Genomic DNA, 20,139 nt, shown 5'->3' with positions numbered 1-20,139 from the left:
ACGCACACACACACACACGCACATACGCACACACGCACGCACACACACACGCACACACATACACACACACGCACACACACACACACACACACACACACACACACACGCACACACACACACACACACACACACACACACACACACACACACACACACACTAGCAGCAGCCCACTACTTGCTACAAACTTAAATATGAAAAGGTTCAACTACGTTTCTTCTTCGGGCTCGCGCAGCACGCTCACAGGCATAGATTGTGCAATATTTGATTGCACACCTTGGAGGTGAAGTGCAGGCATATTGTCACACACATGTTAGAGATGCTTGTGTAATAAGGAGACATGCAGAGCAATCAGAATCAGGGGTAATTTATGACCATTTTGGAAATAAATGGTAAAAAATAAAAATTATAATAATTTAAAATAAAATACAAATAAGAAAATTGAAATAAAAGATAAAGAATAAAATACAATACAAATTAAAAAAATAAAATAAAATAGTAAATATAAAAAATAAAATAATAATGATTAAAGGGTTAGCGATGAGCGGGTGAAGTTTGACTACTTTTTGACCATTTTCATAGGAGTTATAGCAAAAACGTGTTTCATGGCGAGTAATGTGTTGTCATGGCAACGGCGTTTTAGCGAATCTCACAATTGTCATATAGACATGTTGAGGGCTGGACCATTAGCAATGATCTGAGGTCTGGTGCCATTTGGACGATTTTCTTAAGAGTTCTGACAACATCGTGTTTTATGGCGAGGGATGCGTTGCCATGGAAACGGCATATGGTGAGATCTCAGATTTGGCGTAGAGTTGTTGAGGCATGGAGTCGATCGGATAAAATCCCTAGGAGGAGTTTACTAAAGTACGGCGGGCGAAAACGTGATAAATCGCGTTTTTCCATTGCCAAATTCAAAATGGCCGACTTCCTGTACGTTTTTTTTATACACCTCCAAGAGGCTTTTTGTTTTCGTCTCCGCACCTTAAGGCCCTGACACACCAAGCCGATTTCGGCCGTCGATAGATGTCTGGCCGTCGATGACGCAGGAGACGTGAGGCGACACAACAGTCGGGTCCGTCGGGACGTGTTCTTTGGTGTCAGTTTGGTGTGTCAGGGCCTTTAGATATACGTAGCGATTTTCCTTCGTTTACGTTAAAGTGAAAGTGGGGGGAGTTTACGTTCAAAACGGAAGTGGGCGTGGCCTACGCAATTTTTTTACACAAAGTTCCGGAACCCATTTCACAGATCTATAGAAATGTAGGCTTTTTCCTCCAAATGTAACTTTTTTTGAGAGTTTGATTTTTGACAATTTGACTTTTTGAAATAATCTGTGTCATCATGTGTTTATTGAAGATGAATGTGTCTTCTCTTTCTCTCTCTCTTGACAGATCTGCTGCTTCAGCCCAAAATCTCTGTGAACGGGGTCTCCGGGGCCCAGCAGCAGGGGTTAAGGGTCTTAAGAAGTATTGTCACAGGTGAGCTGTTACGGTGTACTGTAGAACAGAGCGTGATTCTCACCTGGATAACGCAGGTGATCAGAGGACTGACTATGGGGTTTCACTATGAGCCGGTCCATGAAGCAGTCGTGCATCATCATCATCATCATCATCGAATCATCATTGCCAATTAATCAATTAGTCTTCCTGTAACATCTTCACCCACTGAAGGCTGCTGTTGTAAGATGAAATGTTTGCGTTGCAGCAACATAAAAAGACGTGGCATTGTACAATACAAATGAAAAGACTTGAAATAAACATTTTAAAATGTAAACATTGTGTTGCAGTGCCCCCACCCTCGGTGCAGATGCACGCCTCCGGCTCTCTGGCGGGTCAGGTGGTGCTTCCCTGCCTCTTCTCCATCCCCCCCCACACCACTGAGTCTCCCACGTCTCCCCCTCTCCTCCCTGCTTCCCCCCTCACCTCCACCCCCGGCCCCCAGGAGGAGCTGAGGATCAAGTGGACGAAGCTGGAAGCGTCCGGGGAGCATTTGGTGCTGGTGGCGCAGGGCGGGGGGGTGAAGGTGGGGCAGGCCTACATGGGGAGGGTGTCTGTGGCGTCTCACCCGCTCTCGGTGGGCGACGCCTCCCTGCAGCTGGTGAGGCTGCGGGCCAGCGACGCCGGGCTGTTCCGCTGCCAGGTGACGCGCGGCCTGGAGGAGACGCAGCACACCGTCAGCCTCAGCGTCACTGGTGAGGGAAACAGACGCACCGTGAAAACACCCCGTCACTTAATGCCCCACGGGTGGATTCAAACAATATGATCTTGATTTCCTGTTTTTTCGACACATATGAAACAGTAGTGAATATCAAGTATTTTCCGGGTTCTTCTTCCAGTGGAAACCCCGGATCTCTCCCACATATTTCCACAGATTCCACATTAACTCTGACAGGACTCTTTGTGTATCACAAACACACAAAGACTCATTATAACAGACACACAACTCTCTATTTCACTTCCATTCACTTCCTCTGCCAGGATGATAATAAAACTCCTCCGTCCGTCCAGAGGAGAATAAAGGGGCTAATGACAGCTTTGTGTTTCTGAGGGCGATGACGGATAAATGACCCGAGTTTCTGCTCCGTTTGTTAACTGGAGGTCTCCGGTTCATTCAGGAATCTGTAATAATTATATCTGTGTAATGCAGGTCGAGCAGGACGAAGAAAAGGACAGTATTTATTCATTTCTTCCACGTTATCTTCAGCTTTCTTCATATCATAGCCACCTAAAAGCTGCTGCAAAAGTCCGCAGATGACCCAGAATCAGCACTGTAGTAACAGGGCTGAAATAGAGGGATATGATGGATCTCTAAAATGCATGATCTGTTTGGTATTTTGAGCAAAACACTTTCATAGACATGATTTGTATATATCTGAGACCTGTAATATATGCCTTTAAGATTATCCCCTGAATCTTTGGGTCTACTTTTAGAGTTCCTTCATGAATCTTTGGACTTCAAACCTTTCTCCCAGCTTCTCTCTCTGACGGATGATTTCTTGGTGTCTCTGCAGGCGTTGTTTTCCACTACCGGGCGAAGAGCAGCCGCTACACGCTGGACTTCCTTTCAGCCGTGGAGGCTTGCGAACACGCCGGCGCCACCATCGCTTCACCGGGTCAACTGCAGGCTGCGTTCGAGGACGGATTCGACCAATGTGACGCCGGCTGGCTCTCCGACCAGACCGTCAGGTGCGTGCACTAAACTACTTTACATAAACACCAGAAATCTGTGTCTCTGCAAGTCTTTTTTTACATGTTTTATGAGATTTTTACTGTTTTTGTGAATGAAAATGATCTGAAATTAAGAAATCTCAATCTGTTTCCAATACACAAACACTTGTTTTAAGTATTTTATAATATAAAGGTGAATAGTTTTTATTCTGACACAAAATGTGACTTTTTCCACAAAATTTGACTTTTTCCTCAAAATGTGATTTTTTTCTCAGAATTTGACTTTTTTTCACAAAATTTGACTTTTTCCACAAAATTTGACTTTTTTTCTTCAGATTTGACTTTTTTTCTTCAATTTTGACTTTTTTTTCAGAATTTGACTTTTTTTCACAGTTTTGACATTTTTCTCAAAATTTGACTTTTTTCTTCAGAATTTCACTTTTTCACTTTCTAGAAAATGCTTAAAAACAATAATTATTTAGAATCTTTGTTTAAAAATGATCATTGCACTTTAGACATTGTGTACCGGTTTAAATAAAGACATGATTAAAGTCTAAATAAGGTTTTTAGGACTCGAATATTGACCTAAATTACTTATGTGTTATTTTGTATTGGGTTTTTTTCTTAAACTTTGATTTTCATCAAGTAAAAACATTTAAAATAAAAAAACAACCTGTTTTCAAAGCGCATCAACTTGATTAAGGTATTTGTTTTAAAGATTATATTTCCTTCTTGATTCCGCTGAGAGCACCTTTATAATTCTGTCTTGTTTATTTAAGGTTTTTAGGATTTAAACCCAGTCAGAAGTTACTCAATAATAGACTGGAGGTTTTATGTGTTGTTTATCTGTTTATTGTTTGTTTGTTTACTCCCCAGTTACCCCATCGTCACGCCTCGTCCCGGCTGTGCAGGAAATCTTCTGAATCGACCCGGAGTCAGAACATACGGCCTGAGAGAGCCGGAGGAGAAATACGACGTGTACTGCTACGTGGAAAAACTACACGGTAAAGAGTACAAGTACAAGTAGAGATGGAAGAAGTGCTTTTTTTTTACAATCTTGCTATTTCTAAATATTCTGAAATGTTACAACTTTTTTCTCAAAGTATTTATTTTTATTTTAAACTATTCAAAAATAGTTCTCAAAACATTCCCTTTTTTTTGTTTTTCAATTTAGTTTTTCAAAATATCCCGGAATATTTCAACCCTTTAATCAAAATACATATATTTTTTAATATATATGTCAAATCTTTTTCAAAATGTTCACACTCTTTTCCAAATATTGTTTCTTTAAATAAATATTTCAAATTCTTTTTCAAAACATTCCTAAATGTTCCGACTTTTTCCTCAAAATATATTTTTTTTCTTTTAATATTTAAACTTTTTTCAAATGCAATATTCCAAAAATATACCAACCTCTCAAAACATCCTGTCTCTGTTACATCTCTAACTCACTAAATCTCACGTCCTAACCCTTCCTCTCTCTCCCCCCTCAGGCGAGCTCTTCTTCCCCGCCTCCCTCAGTCAGAAACTCTCTCTCCAGGAGTCCAGACTCCACTGCCTCTCTCTCGGTTCTGTTCTGGCGTCTCCAGGTCAGCTGTTCGCCGCCTGGAGATCCGGATTCAACCGCTGTGATTACGGCTGGCTGTCGGACGGCAGCGTTCGGCACCCGGTCACCGTGCCGCTGCCTCAGTGTGGGGGGGGCCAGCTGGGGGTCCGCACGCTCTACAAACACCAGAACCAGACGGGTTTCCCAGACCCCCAGGACAAGCACGGACTCTACTGCTTTAAAGGTGAGACGGAAACACATACCTGGTAATGAGTCATAACAGAGGCAGAGTTTAAAGTTTATAATTTGTCAGAAGAGTCAAATAGTCAAACTGCTAGAGTATAAGGGCATTCACTGAATGAGCTTGGTTTCAATGAATCCAGGCGTACCAGACAGATCATCATCACCAAAGACAAATGGATAGTCTATGGACAGTCTGATTTACATTTTAGATAAGAGTTACTAAGACACTATCAAATCACTAACTGCAGAATTTGGATACGCACTCAGATGAACCTATTACTTTCCCTCACAGAGCAACCTCACAGGAGCAGCGAATTTCTACTACAAAGCCTTCCACGCCCATTTGTGGAACATCCCTGTCTATCACACGTCATTTTCGTACGACTAAGTCCGCCTTAGTCGTACAAATGGGCGTGGAAGGCTTTGTAGTAGAAATTCGCTGCTCCTGTGAGGTTGCTAACAAGTGTCTAAATGAGACTCTGTTGTGATTGGTCAACACCAAAACCAAACGGGTTTCCCAGAGCCCGAAGACAAGCACGGACTCTACTGCTTTAAAGGTGAGACGGACACAGGTGAGATAGAGGGGCAGGAATGAGTCCCAAACCTGGTGATGAGTCAGCATTCTCCTGGTCTGGATGTCAATGGCCAACTCCATAACTTGTATTTTATACTTTGAGGTACAATGTGTTGCAGCGCTATAGCCAATAGGAGTGCAAGTGTTCCGTAAATCTAGTATAGAAAAATGTGAATTTAGAACAAAAACAAACAGATTTTGTTTTGTTTTTAGGTGCTTTTTGTAGCTACACATTTAGCTGTTTCTATCTTAGTTTAGTGCTCCACCTTTCTGCAGGCTCACCCATTTCCAAAAGTCCAAATCCCTGAGACATTTAACTCATGAAGTCACAAGATTCAGATTCAGATTGTATTAAAACATATCATGGAAATGTGTGTTTGGCAGTGGCAAAAAAGATCAAATCACCCTCAATATAAACAGTAAAACATCCAATTCATACACACAGAAAATAGGTTAAATTGCGAGAGAGAGAGAGAGAGAGAGAGAGAGAGAGAGAGAGAGAGAGAGAGAGAGAGAGAGAGAGAGAGAGAGAGAGAGAGAGAGGAGAGAGAGAGAGGAGAGAGAGATGAGAGAGAGAGGAGAGAGAGAGGAGAGAGAGAGAGAGAGAGAGAGAGAGAGAGAGAGAGAGACTCCCTAACGCTGCACAGCTGGAGACAAACCAAACACACACAGACGTCATCATTAACACTGGTGTAAAGTCACTAGGTACATTGTTTTCCTAAGTTAACAAGCATACAGAAAATAAAAAACACAAGTACAAGTACTTCTACTTTTACTCAAGTACAAGATCTGAGTACTTCTACTTTTACTCAAGTACAAGACCTGAGTACTTCTACTTTTACTCAAGAACAACATCTGAGTACTTCTACTTTTACTCAAGTACAAGATCTGAGTACTTCTACTTTTACTCAAGAACAAGACCTGAGTACTTCTACTTTTACTCAAGAACAACATCTGAGTACTTCTACTTTTACTCAAGTACAAGACCTGAGTACTTCTACTTTTACTCAAGAACAACATCTGAGTACTTCTACTTTTACTCAAGTACAAGATCTGAGTACTTCTACTTTTACTCAAGTACAAGATCTGAGTACTTCTACTTTTACTCAAGTACAAGACCTGAGTACTTCTACTTTTACTCAAGAACAACATCTGAGTACTTCTACTTTTACTCAAGTACAAGATCTGAGTACTTCTACTTTTACTCAAGTACAAGATCTGAGTACTTCTACTTTTACTCAAGTACAAGACCTGAGTACTTCTACTTTTACTCAAGAACAACATCTGAGTACTTCTACTTTTACTCAAGTACAAGACCTAAGTACTTCTACTTTTACTCAAGAACAACATCTGAGCACTTCTACTTTTACTCAAGAGGTTAACTTGGTTAATGTACAGTTAGTGACAGTCTGAGGACCCACAGCTCCACAAACACATGAGCTCACTTCTGGGCAGGGTCTGCAGGAGAAGAAACCCCCAGAGACCGAGCCTGGAAACACCTCCAGAGAGAGGGGGGAAAGTGGTAACATCAAATATGGTTTTATGTGTTGACTTAATGTCGTTTTTAGCTAAAGAGTGGATAAAGAAAACCAAAAAACATGGCTTATCATGTTCCTTAAATCCAAATGGACTAAACATTTAAACATAAATAAAAATAAAAATAAATAAAATCTTTCGAAAAAGTAAAAATATTATTTATATTAAATAATAATAATAATTAAATGTTGATACATGATATATGAATGGGCTTATTTATGTCCAACTAATGTCTAAAGTACTACCTCTTGCTTCATTTAAAAGTTGATTTTTGTTTCTGTGTCGCATTTTAATGTAGCAGGTTTAGGTTGCAAGTCAAAACGATTGGAAAACCGAAGTCGAAGTATTTGTATGCTTAATCATAGTTTTGTCTTGTCCTGTATCTGTCAAAGTCCAATATGTGTTCCTGAGATGAAGTGGAGATAAGTATGAAGTCAGCAGAAATGCTCGTACTGAGGAGGGGGAAACAGAAAAGGGAACCCCGCCTAACGGCACCGTACGTAGGGAGGGAGTTACGTGGCGTTTATTGAAGCATTTTGTCCCCCAGGACTTCATGAGGTCAGCTGCACACTGAGAGCTCTGTTTGTTCAGCTTCCTCTCATATGTATCCCATCATAACGAGATGTAAATCTGTGGCTGCAGAAACGAAAGCCTTATGGTCTGCTGTAAATAACGTGTTAGGAGGAGAAAGATGCATTCAGGATTTAGGAAGACGACTGTGAATTCAACTTCATCCAGAAATACAATAAGATATCACTTAGAATAGAAGAGAGGATTAAATTAGACAGATCTCTCGAAACATGTGGCATGGAGACCAGATGAAACCACTACTGTACCTCATTAGTTAAATGCATTAATAAATACAAAATATATAGTTATTTAAATTTTAATTTAAAAAAACATATATATATATAAATTATTAAAAACATAATACATGAATTCATACAAAAATATGTTTAGAAATATTTTTAAATATATATTTTTTAAATGTATACTTGTTGTGTTTTTGTTGGCCCAATTGCACTACCGTCTGTAGGGACTTTCAACTTGGGTTCACGTCCCGATTGGACCAGTGTGGACTGGTCACTGCCAAGGTGCCCTTGAGCAAGGAACCGAACCCCCACCATTGTACAATAACTGCCCACTGCTCCCAGTACTATGATGGGTTAACATCGCTGTGTGACAAAATAAACAGGGTTTCATCCTCCAATTCTCTTCTATTAACATACAAATAATGACCAATAAGTGAAATGCACAACTACACTGAACGTATAACACGAGTCCAGCCACACTGAGACCTTTTATTAGTAACTGTTTTTATTCTGAAACCATGGTGACTTCATGTTTCTAAAATGAAGCTTCATTTCCTTTTAAAGTCTGCAGTCTGACGGCTCCATGATTAGCATTTTCCAGATAGTGCTGGTTTCTTTTCTTAATGAGTCACAACAATACTGATTCATTCTGAAAGCATGTTGTTTTGGATATGTTTGGATGCTTTTCCTGGACCAGTATTTCAGCCAACCGGTGGAGAATGAGGTTACTTTGTTTTGAGGAATTTTCCAAAGCGTACCACAAGTTTTAGGCGTAGTTCTTACCTTTTAAGGCAGCTATCTTTAAGTGACATGTAGTAATGGCAGAAACCTCTCGAGGACATCAGATATTTGTCCCATAGTACAATTGGGATGGATTTCAAAGAGAGCTAACAGTGAAAATAGAAACTACCCAAATGGAATAAACCTCAGTAGGTGTAAAAACAAGATTTACTTTAATACAGAAGAGGTGACATCCTTTAAAGTCAATAGAATAGCAAAATGAAATAGTCTTTAATACTAAATTCATATAAAAATGAGAATACTACAATAACCATGAGTCTTAGCAACCACAAATGCGGGAACTCTTCAGGCATTCAAGTTCAGAAACATCATTACAAATCAAGCATTACAGTCTTCGTGTTGAAACAGAAGTCTGAATTTGAAAAAGGTGAAAACTGCTGAGGTTTTAAACCCTCTTTCTTCTTCTCTGTTTCCTTTTCTTGCAGCTAAACTACCCGAGCCAACGACTACAAGTCCTCCGATGATGCCCACTGAATCTACAACTGACACTCCAACACCCGGACCAGTCTTCATGCCAGAAAGAGCTGAAATCCAAACCAAAGATCCCGTTACATATTCCAAACACACCTCCGCTCAGACTCTGGCCCCCGGGACCCCCACTCCAATGTTCGTAGACTACGACGTTCCACTTTTCAACCCCAACGTATTAGAGGCGTTACCAGGTAGAGGAGACACTTTGCCCCCCATGAAGCTGCCTCCGTTACCGACCACCCGCTTGCAGCCTCCACAACTCGATATCTCCCACGGGGGGGAGGAGGGAGGCAGAGTGGGGTCCGGCAGTGGAAGTGGGGAGGGAGGAAGCAGCGAGGGAAGCTACAGTGGGGCGATGGTGACCCCGGGACAAGCGTGGGAGGAAACCACAACGAGACCAAGTTCCCTTCTGGAAATCACCCCAGAAACCACAACGAGACCAAGTTCTCTTCCAGGCATCACATCAAGACCAAGTTCTCTTCCAGGCATCACATCAAGACCAAGTTCTCTTCCAGACATCACATCAAGACCAAGTTCTCTTCCAGAAACCACATCAAGACCAAGTTCTCTTCCAGACATCACATCCAGACCAAGTTCTCTTCCAGACATCACATCAAGACCAAGTTCTCTTCCAGACATCACATCAAGACCAAGTTCTCTTCCAGACATCACATCAAGACCAAGTTCTCTTCCAGGCATCACATCAAGACCAAGTTCTCTTCCAGGCATCACATCAAGACCAAGTTCTCCTCCAGAAATCACCCCAGAAACCACACAGAGACCATTGCATCTTCTTCCAGAGACCCCCAGCCCTGAACCAAGCGTACCAGCCAGCACCAGAGAGGGGGGTCAGCAACCCGCTGTTGTTTTTAAAGAGGACGTTACCCCAGGAACTTCATCCACGTTTGAGCTCGACCATTCGCTGGCCATTCCTGTGGACAGGGAGTCCTCTTCAGGCAATAAGCCCATCCAATTCATCGTTGTGAACATGAAGGACAGAAACCAATCAGGTGAGTTAAAGGAAAACTCAATCCACTAAAATACTGTCATACTTAAGATAAGAGATAAGACAAGATAGTACTTTATTGACTTGGGAAATGGTTGTGTTCCAGCAGCAGCATAAGAGACATGGCATTGTACAATAAAAACTTCTTAAAGTTTTCCACTCAGTTCTGGAAGTGTATTCCTCAATTCCTTCACGTTTTCACCAAAGGTATAACTGCTGATTGTCACCAATGTTGTTTTTGTACTGTGTATTTTATACTGTAAAAGCAAATGCTTCTTCTTGGCTAACAAAGTGGTAAATGGTATGGCCAATTTCTGTTATGATTGACAGTTAATTACCCACTGGTGTAACACATTGACCATGACGTTAATACAGATTCTTTACACATCAGTATAGATGCTGTGGGATTCTCAGACGTAGTGTCATTCATGTAGAAATATGGTGGACAGTAACCAGTTTTTCCCAACAGTCCAACCCTAACCCTAACCCTAAGAGTCTTCTGTTTGACATGTCTTTCCAAAACTACTCTCTCTTAATATTTCCATCACGTTTACTTTGACGTAGTTCCCCTCCCCCACTTATACTTTCCCATTTGACAGATTCATCTGTCATGGAGAGTATTTATCTTTCTGCTCGACCTCAATTTTTGTTTCTGTTCTGTTGAGGACTTATGCTGCTGCTTCGGATTTGGTTTTGTTTGTTGTCTTCTTAGGAAACAGCTACAGGTCTTGCATGCTGACAGACTCTCACACACACAAACACACACACTTAGCAGAGCCAGATGTGGAAAGACCTATGAAGTCAGTCATCCCCCCGCTCAGCGTATTGTAAACACATCCCAGAGTCACAGGGCGGGAGAAGCAGCCTCATGAATAGTCAGATATATCAGAGCAAATACTCTTTCACTTCACCTTCTTTCTCTTTCTCACAAAGACACACTGGTGGTCCCATGGGGTGATTAGCCTCCTCTAAAGGGCTTTGTGTTGTGTACAAAGAGCCAAACAAACCACAAATGTTTGACCCTAATTGTCTTTTCTCCAGGGAGCTGCCTGAATAGCCGTAACTAACAACTTCTCAAACACAGTCCCTACATTTGTCTGTATTTGTTTTATTACCTCCATGGATGCAACAGGCATGGGACCAGGGGTGACAGGGGTCACAGGGGTCACAGGGGTCACAGGGGGCCATAATGTCTGAGAGAGGTGGCTGTTACTGTTCTTAAACCTTGGTACCTTTGCTTTAAAGATTACAGAAAGTATAGATAAATAAATGATCTGTCAGTCCAGTCATTGTTTCGCTCTAGAGAAAGAAATGTTTTAGTCTCTGGAAGCCGAAAACTGTATTGGCTTGTTCAGAAACATTTCTTGAATCTAGGAAACTTGTCACTTTTTAATTGGATTTTTACGATTAAAATCATGATATTATTCATTTAGTTTGGCCAAGTTAAGATACAGCTGCTTTGGTTGAGTTTAGTGCTGCACCCAATGACTATTGTCACTATTGTTCAGTCTGCTGATCTTTGTAATGAACCGTTGTTGTCTCTAAAATGTCCAAAACTAAGCGTGACTTGTTTTTCGGTCGATCAACACTCAAAGTGTTTCAGTTGACATAATATAAATTATGGAAAAGTGTCAAACCCTGTCAATGGAGATTATAAAGCCACACAAACGTTGGTGCATTCGATAAAAAAGTTACAGAAAATGTTGGTACATGAATTATCTCTGAGTCGACTCTTTGTTTCGCTACTAGAGCAAGAAATACCTCTTAATTATCTGCATGTTGTACTAATATGTCCGTGTCCTGTTGTTTTCCAGTGGAGGACATCCTGAAATTCCTGAACCGGCCTCAGTCTCAGTTAAATCAGATCACACACTTCTCTCAGATGAGCGGTGAAGGTGTGCAGGGCAGCGGAGACTCCCATCCCTTCGACGTTTCTCCCATCAACCTGCCTCCAACCGTCAGATTCATCAACGGAAAACATCAGGTACCGTCCAGAGGAGGAAGTACTCAGATCTGGTACTTGAGTAAAAGTAGAAGTACTCAGTTCTGGTACTTGAGTAAAAGTAGAAGTACTCAGATCTGGTACTTGAGTAAAAGTAGAAGTACTCAGATCTGGTACTTGAGTAAAAGTAGAAGTACTCAGGTCTGGTACTTGAGTAAAAGTAGAAGTACTCAGATCTGGTACTTGAGTAAAAGTAGAAGTACTCAGATCTGGTACTTGAGTAAAAGTAGAAGTACTCAGATCTGGTACTTGAGTAAAAGTAGAAGTACTCAGATCTGGTACTTGAGTAAAAGTAGAAGTACTCAGATCTGGTACTTGAGTAAAAGTAGAAGTACTCAGGTCTGGTACTTGAGTAAAAGTAGAAGTACTCAGATCTGGTACTTGAGTAAAAGTAGAAGTACTCAGATCTTGTACTTGAGTAAAAGTAGAAGTACTCAGATCTGGTACTTGAGTAAAAGTAGAAGTACTCAGATCTTGTTCTTGAGTAAAAGTAGAAGTACTCAGGTCTTGTACTTGAGTAAAAGTAAAGTACTCAGATCTTGTACTTGAGTAAAAGTAGAAGTACTCAGGTCTTGTACTTGAGTAAAAGTAGAAGTACTCAGATGTTGTGCTTGAGTAAAAGTAGAAGTACTCAGGTCTTGTACTTGAGTAAAAGTAGAAGTACTCAGGTCTTGTACTTGAGTAAAAGTAGAAGTACTCAGATATTGTACTTGAGTAAAAGTAGACGTACTCAGATCTTGTACTTGAGTCAAAGTAGAAGTACTCAGGTCTTGTACTTGAGTAAAAGTAGAAGTACCAGAGTGTAGGAATACTCTGTTACAGTAAAAGTCCTGCATTCAAAATGTTCCTCAAGTGAAAGTATAAAAGTATTCTCATCAAAATATAGTGAAAGTAGCGAGAGTAAAAGTAGTCATTGTGCAGATTGGTCCATTTCAGAATAATATATATGATATGTTTTATAATGATTGATCATGAAAGTGTTCTCAAAGCTGGTAAAGGTGCAGCTAGTTTGAATGACTTTGTATACTGCAGGGTAGCTTGTGAATTTACTCCAGGTGGAACTAAAGTCTGATTTAACACTTGATTATATTTCACATCATTCATCCACATCTGTGAAGTAACTAAAGGGATTAAATACATGTAGTGGAGGAAAAGTACACCTCTGAACTGTAGTGGAGTAGAAGTACAGAGTCGCATAACATGGAAATACTCAAGAAAAGTACAAGTAAATGTTTTTAGTTACTTTACAGCACTGCTACCGTCGGTACATTAGAGTACTAAGACCCATGTTTTTAATCATCTGTATTTTCGGATGCTTTCAGGTGAAATTTGACTCTGAGCTGCCAGAGGAAGCCAGAGGAGATCAGTTCGAGACGGCCACACCTGTTCAGGTAAACGAGGTGGACCATGAAGAAGGGACAGAGAACGAGAACTTGTCTCCTTTTGACTACACCATAGAAATACCAAGTGAAGAAACACCAACAGAGGAGGAGACCCCAAGTGAAGAGACACCAACAGAGGAGACCCCAAGTGAAGAAACACCAACAGAGGAGACCCCAAGTGAAGAGACACCAACAGAGGAGACACCAAGTGAAGAGACACCAACAGAGGAGGAGACACCAAGTGAAGAAACACCAACAGAGGAGACCCCAAGTGAAGAGACACCAACAGAGGAGGAGACACCAAGTGAAGAGACACCAACAGAGGAGACACCAAGTGAAGAGACACCAACAGAGGAGACCCCAAGTGAAGAGACACCAACAGAGGAGACCCCAAGTGAAGAGACACCAACAGAGGAGGAGACACCAAGTGAAGAGACACCAACAGAGGAGACACCAAGTGAAGAGACACCAACAGAGGAGACCCCAAGTGAAGAGACACCAACAGAGGAGACCCCAAGTGAAGAGACACCAACAGAGGAGACACCAAGTGAAGAGACACCAACAGAGGAGACCCCAAGTGAAGAGACACCAACAAAGGACAGCAGCGATGCATCCGTGGATTCTGACGTCAAAACCCAAGAACCAGGCGATCAGACGGCAACAAGATCCACCTCCACGTTCAAACAGAAACTCCCCGTCTCATCTCCAGCAACCTCAACACCATCTTCCGCCTTTTCTGTTCCGCAGCCTCCCACTAAAGGTGTTTCAACCTTCGACGATACAGAAGGATCGGCAAGTCGCGGCACCGATGACGAGTCTCAGGAAGGATCCACGGACGACGTTTCGTCATTGGGAAGCCAATCTCGAGGCGTGACCGATGAGACGGAAATCGGCGGGACGGAGCCTCCTACTACTTCAATCCCAGAGGCACAATCACAGAAAACGACAACCACAAAGACCGACATCGAGGACTCCGAAGGGTCCGCATCGGGAGAAGACGAAACTTCAGGACAAGACCCACCGGAGATTTATTCTACCCAGAAACTTCAACCTGTGGACGTAGAAGTTCCTTTGGTTTTACCGGCTGTAGACGTGGTGACAGATGCAGGATCAGGTGCAGAACAGATGTCCGGAGAGGGGGAAGTTTCCGGGGAAAAGGGTGGTCCGTTTGACCCCCTTTCAGAGGTCACAGTTACTGTTTTACCACATGTTGCAGCCGTGACTTTTGCAGACCAAACCACAAACAGAAAGGACACGACCTCAGAAGTTACCACCCCGAAACAGTCCACCACAAACGATAACAAACATCCAGATCTTACCTCAAAGTCTGCATCCACAACGCCTGAAAACCAAACCCCAACCACCACCAAGCAGCAGAATGCTTTTGTACCTGCCACAACCTCAGGAGCAGTGAGTGACCACACACACACACACACACACACACACACACACACACACACACACACACACACACACACACACACACACACACACACACACACACACACACACACACACACACACACACACCTTTTATTTATATACTAATATATACTGGCATATACAGTATGTTTTGTGTTATGCTTTGGCAATACTATGTTTAAAATGTGCTCATGCCAATAAAGCGCCTTTGTATTGTATTTTATTGTCAATCAAGTCAAACTCCTCGTACGTGTCAACCTACCTGGTACTAAACCTGAATCTGATTCTGATTCTGATTCTGATTCTCGATTTCCAGACGAAGACCACCACAAATGATAAGAAACATCCAGATCTTACCTCAAAGTCTTCATCCACAACGCCTGAAAACCAAACCCCAACCACCACCAAGCAGCAGAATACTTTTGTACCTGCCACAACCTCAGGAGCAGTGAGTGACCACACACACACACACACACACACACACACACACACACACACACACACACACACACCAATAAAGCGCCTTTGTATTGTATTTTATTGTCAATCAAGTCAAATTCCTCGTACGTGTCAACCTACCTGCTACTAAACCTGATTCTGATTCTTATTCTGATTCTCGATTCCCAGACGAAGACCACCACAAATGATAAGAAACATCCAGATCTTACGTCCAAGTCTTCATCCACAACCCCTGAAGACCACGACCCAACCACCACCAAGTTTTCCCAGACGAAGCAGACCACCACGAGCTCCACGCAGCCCTTGTACACTTTCGATCGTCACACCCACTCCGTCCCTCAGTGGGCTCTGACCCCTGACCCCGCTGCCACCCCTCTACCAGATGATGATTTTGTGGATTACGATAAAGAGTTGGCCCCTGTTCTGCTGGAGGTTCGGCCCCCGAAAGCAGAAGAGATCCGGACCACGGAGCAGCCGGAGAACGCTCACCCTGTGGAGGTCAGCACCGTGGACGTCAGAGGTACATGGACCTACTTATTAGTGTTTTGTAGCTTCAGTGTTGTTAACTTTACAGCAGCTCATTTCAATTCAAATTCAAAGGCTTTATTGTCATATGCACATCAGCTACAGTGGAGAAATGGCAATGAAATTCTTCTGACCTGAGCTCCTCCAACAGCTATCTGTGTTGGCATCAAAATATAAGTTCATGAGTTGATCGAAAAACTGTCTTTCTTGGACTTTTTCTGTATCCGTGTAGATCTCCTGCCATGCACGACCAATGTGTGTCAGAACGACGGCAGCTGCTACAGAAGAAACACACAGAATATGTGTGTGTGTGCACCTGGATTCACCGGGCAGCTCTGTGAAACAGGTATTTACACACACAGAGCCATGCTTTTTTCTTTTAACTACCCACATTGACCCCACGCTGACAGACGGATGGTAACGGCTGGTGTTGTGTGTCTGCAGATGTCGATGAGTGCCAGTCGAACCCCTGTCTGAACGGAGCCACCTGTCTGGATGGAGTCGCCTCGTTCACCTGCCTCTGTCTGCCCAGCTACTCCGGAGAGCTCTGCCAACAAGGTGAGCCTCACCTGAGAAACCTTACAGAGCTGCGGTCACACTAAAGTTCAACAAACTCCAATAATGAGAGTAAAATCCCACCTTTTTTGGAGATTTTCGTCTTGTTTTTGTAGCTTTGGCCCCGAGTTAGAGTGGTCTTTGTTGATGCAAAGGTGCCTCTCTGAGTCTCCATTGCTTCAGAAGTTTCCATCACAGTTAGTGGGTCTCGATACATTTCCACCCAGAGGTGGGAAGTAGTGGAGGACAAATACTCCGTTACTGTACTCAAGTACATGTTTCTGGTATCAGTACTTTACTCCACTGCTTATTTTTCTGACGACTTTTAACTTTGACTTCTTACATGTTGAACACAAATACCTGTACTTTCTACTTCTTACATGTTGAACTCAAATACCTGTACTTTCTACTTCTTACATGTTGAACACAAATACCTGTACTTTCTACTTCTTACATTTTTAACACAAATACCTGTACTTTCTACTTCTCACATGTTGAACACAAATACCTGTACTTTCTACTTCTTACATTTTTAACACAAATACCTGTACTTTCTACTTCTCACATGTTGAACACAAATACCTGTACTTTCTACTTCTTACATGTTGAACCCAAATACCTGTACTTTCTACTTCTCACATGTTGAACACAAATACCTGTACTTTCTACTTCTTACATGTTGAACACAAATACCTGTACTTTCTACTTCTTACATGTTGAACCCAAATACCTGTACTTTCTACTTCTCACATGTTGAACACAAATACCTGTACTTTCTACTTCTTACATGTTGAACACAAATACCTGTACTTTCTACTTCTTACATGTTGAACCCAAATACCTGTACTTTCTACTTCTTACATGTTGAACACAAATACCTGTACTTTCTACTTCTTACATGTTGAACACAAATACCTGTACTTTCTACTTCTTACATGTTGAACCCAAATACCTGTACTTTCTACTTCTTACATGTTGAACACAAATACCTGTACTTTCTACTTCTCACATGTTGAACACAAATACCTGTACTTTCTACTTCTTACATGTTGAACACAAATACCTGTACTTTCTACTTCTTACATGTTGAACCCAAATACCTGTACTTTCTACTTCTTACATGTTGAACACAAATACCTGTACTTTCTACTTCTTACATGTTGAACCCAAATACCTGTACTTTCTACTTCTTACATGTTGAACCCAAATACCTGTACTTTCTACTTCTCTCATTTTCCAAACAGGCTGGTTCCTTTAGTTTGAATGTGTGTTTGGTGGCGTGATCATTATTATTTAGAGTCATTGCGTGCCTATTGATTTGAACACGATCCGTGTATCCATCATTTCCTGGTCTTCTCTAAAGAAGAGGGACCAATGAAAACGTTGTCATGTTGCCGTTGTTCAGCATGGAAACATTCATTAGCTAACAATGACATTATTGTTCTATTAATATAAAGGGAGGTCAGGTACTCTTTAAAACAGCTGCTAGTTATGGGTACTTTTTACTGAAGTACATTTCAAAGCCTCTTTACTTTTACTTGAGTAAAGAAGTTTAGTCAGTACTTCTACTTTTACCAGAGTATTTTTAAACACGAGTATCTGTACTTCTACTTGAGGAAAGGATGTGTGTACTTCTACTTGAGGAAAGGATGTGTGTACTTTTGCCATCTCTGTATAACTCTCACAGGTGCATCTTAATGCAGTCTGCAGTCCTCGCTCCCAGCTGTTTTCGGACGCAGGGCGTTGGCTCCTCTGCAGATTAGTTCCAGCTTCTCGTCCAATTCCTCTGTCATTGCTCAGCAACTAATCAAGGCTCACCCATGCTCCTAGGATTCATATTTTCCAAGAAAAAGACCAAGTGGATGTCTCTCCTAATATTCTTTAAAGATAAATACGATTTGTCGACGTCTAAGAAAGAGAAATGATAAGGTCACATTCTTTCTTTACAGCGAGGGTTGGTTCCTCACGTTGAAGAAATGGCTGTTTTAGCATCAACTGGATTAAAAGTCATGTTACAATCTTTATAATAAGTGTAGCACTTTAACTTTAAATCAGCTTATCAGTTGCTTATGATTATTTATCTGACTTTTAGTAACTTTTATTAGAAGTACTTAAATATTTCTTTACCGATAAAATACATTTTCTTAAAGTTTTAAAGTGTTTAACATTTACAAGTAAAAAACAAATCCCTGCAGCGATGCATGCAACACGGATACAAGCGGATGGATGGGTGGATGGATGGATGGATGGATGGATAGATGGATGGGTGGATGGATGGATGGATGATGGATGGATGGATGGATGGATGATGGATGGATGGATGGGTGGATGGATGCATGATGGATGGATGGATGATGGATGGATGGATGATGGATGATGGATGGATGGATGGGTGGATGGATGGATGATGGATAGATGGATGGATGGATGGATGGGTGGATGGATGGATGGATGGATGGATGGATGGATGGATGGATAGATGGATGGATGGATGGATGGATGGATGATGGATGGATGGATGGGTGGATGGATGGATGGATGATGGATGGATGGATGGATGGATGATGGATGGATGGATGGGTGGATGGATGCATGATGGATGGATGGATGATGGATGGATGGATGATGGATGATGGATGGATGGATGGGTGGATGGATGGATGATGGATAGATGGATGGATGGATGGATGGGTGGATGGATGGATGGATGGATGGATGGATGGATGGATGGATAGATGGATGGATGGATGGATGGATGGATGATGGATGGATGGATGGGTGGATGGATGGATGGATGGATGGATGGATGGATGCAACACATGGCCTTTGTTAGAGTTTATATGTTATGTATATTTCATATGTACATAATCATTACTGATGCCCTAAAATAGATGTTAATTCTAACAAATGTACATATAATTATCCTCTTTATTGGTAAATCAAATGTACACCTTTTTGCAAAACATTCTTCCTGAATAACTTTTATAACGATGACTTGACCAACATTGAAAAATATGCACAACAAAAGATATATGTTTTATTTTGAACCCTTTATTGCAGTGTTTTTCCTCTGAGTTCATTGCATGGTACGAGGGCGGAGTGAGTAGAAAGTGGAAATCCCCTGACCTACAGGGTGTTTCCATACATCCAGCGTCTTGTATCCAACAGGAATTCAATGTGCATTATTGAGAGGAGCTCTGTGTTTGTTATCCACCCTGATGCAGACACACACACACACACACACACACACACACACACACACACACACACACACACACACACACACACAGCTGTCCTTCAGTCGCTTCCTGCCAGTGGAAAGTATAAAACAGAGAATTGCTCCATTATTTTTGCCAGAGAGCTCTTGCAGCTGTGTGGCATTGAATCAGTGAACTCTGCTAAATACAGCCATCGGACTCTCCTGCTATTCATGTCCTCAACTTATTCTGTACTTTGCCAAAAGCAGAGTCCCAAATTAAATGTGTGCAGACCTCACCTGACCCTCCAGGTGCTTCACAGAGGACTTAATTAGAAATGGCGGGTTGACGATAGCTAAAACCCAACGGCAACTTTCCATCACGTCTTCATTGGCACAGAAGCCGCTGATACAAAACCTCCATTGTTTACCACCGAGTCCCAC

General features: G+C 41.8%; 1 protein-coding gene across 2 annotated transcripts in view; it reads left to right on the top strand.

Annotated features, from left to right (window-relative positions):
- The window catches only part of LOC117497086 (versican core protein-like), a 36,218-nt gene that overhangs the window by 2,391 nt on the left and 13,688 nt on the right, over positions 1-20,139 (top strand). The window contains exons 3-14 of one of the 2 annotated variants that reach the window (XM_034148962.1): positions 1,390-1,476; positions 1,785-2,189; positions 3,009-3,183; positions 4,042-4,169; positions 4,659-4,955; positions 9,103-10,158; positions 11,969-12,138; positions 13,479-14,948; positions 15,277-15,408; positions 15,588-15,939; positions 16,177-16,290; positions 16,389-16,502. In XM_034148962.1, coding sequence (XP_034004853.1) covers positions 1,390-1,476; positions 1,785-2,189; positions 3,009-3,183; positions 4,042-4,169; positions 4,659-4,955; positions 9,103-10,158; positions 11,969-12,138; positions 13,479-14,948; positions 15,277-15,408; positions 15,588-15,939; positions 16,177-16,290; positions 16,389-16,502 — 4,500 coding nt within the window. The remainder of the gene's footprint in view (positions 1-1,389; positions 1,477-1,784; positions 2,190-3,008; positions 3,184-4,041; positions 4,170-4,658; positions 4,956-9,102; positions 10,159-11,968; positions 12,139-13,478; positions 14,949-15,276; positions 15,409-15,587; positions 15,940-16,176; positions 16,291-16,388; positions 16,503-20,139) is intronic. The other variant, XM_034148964.1, reaches the window with a different exon arrangement.

The sequence above is a fragment of the Trematomus bernacchii genome, unplaced genomic scaffold, assembly GCF_902827165.1.
Source record: "Trematomus bernacchii unplaced genomic scaffold, fTreBer1.1, whole genome shotgun sequence".
Lineage (NCBI taxonomy): Eukaryota > Metazoa > Chordata > Actinopteri > Perciformes > Nototheniidae > Trematomus > Trematomus bernacchii.
The sequence above is the reverse complement of the archived record's forward strand: the minus strand, read 5'-3'. Positions and strand labels throughout refer to the sequence as shown.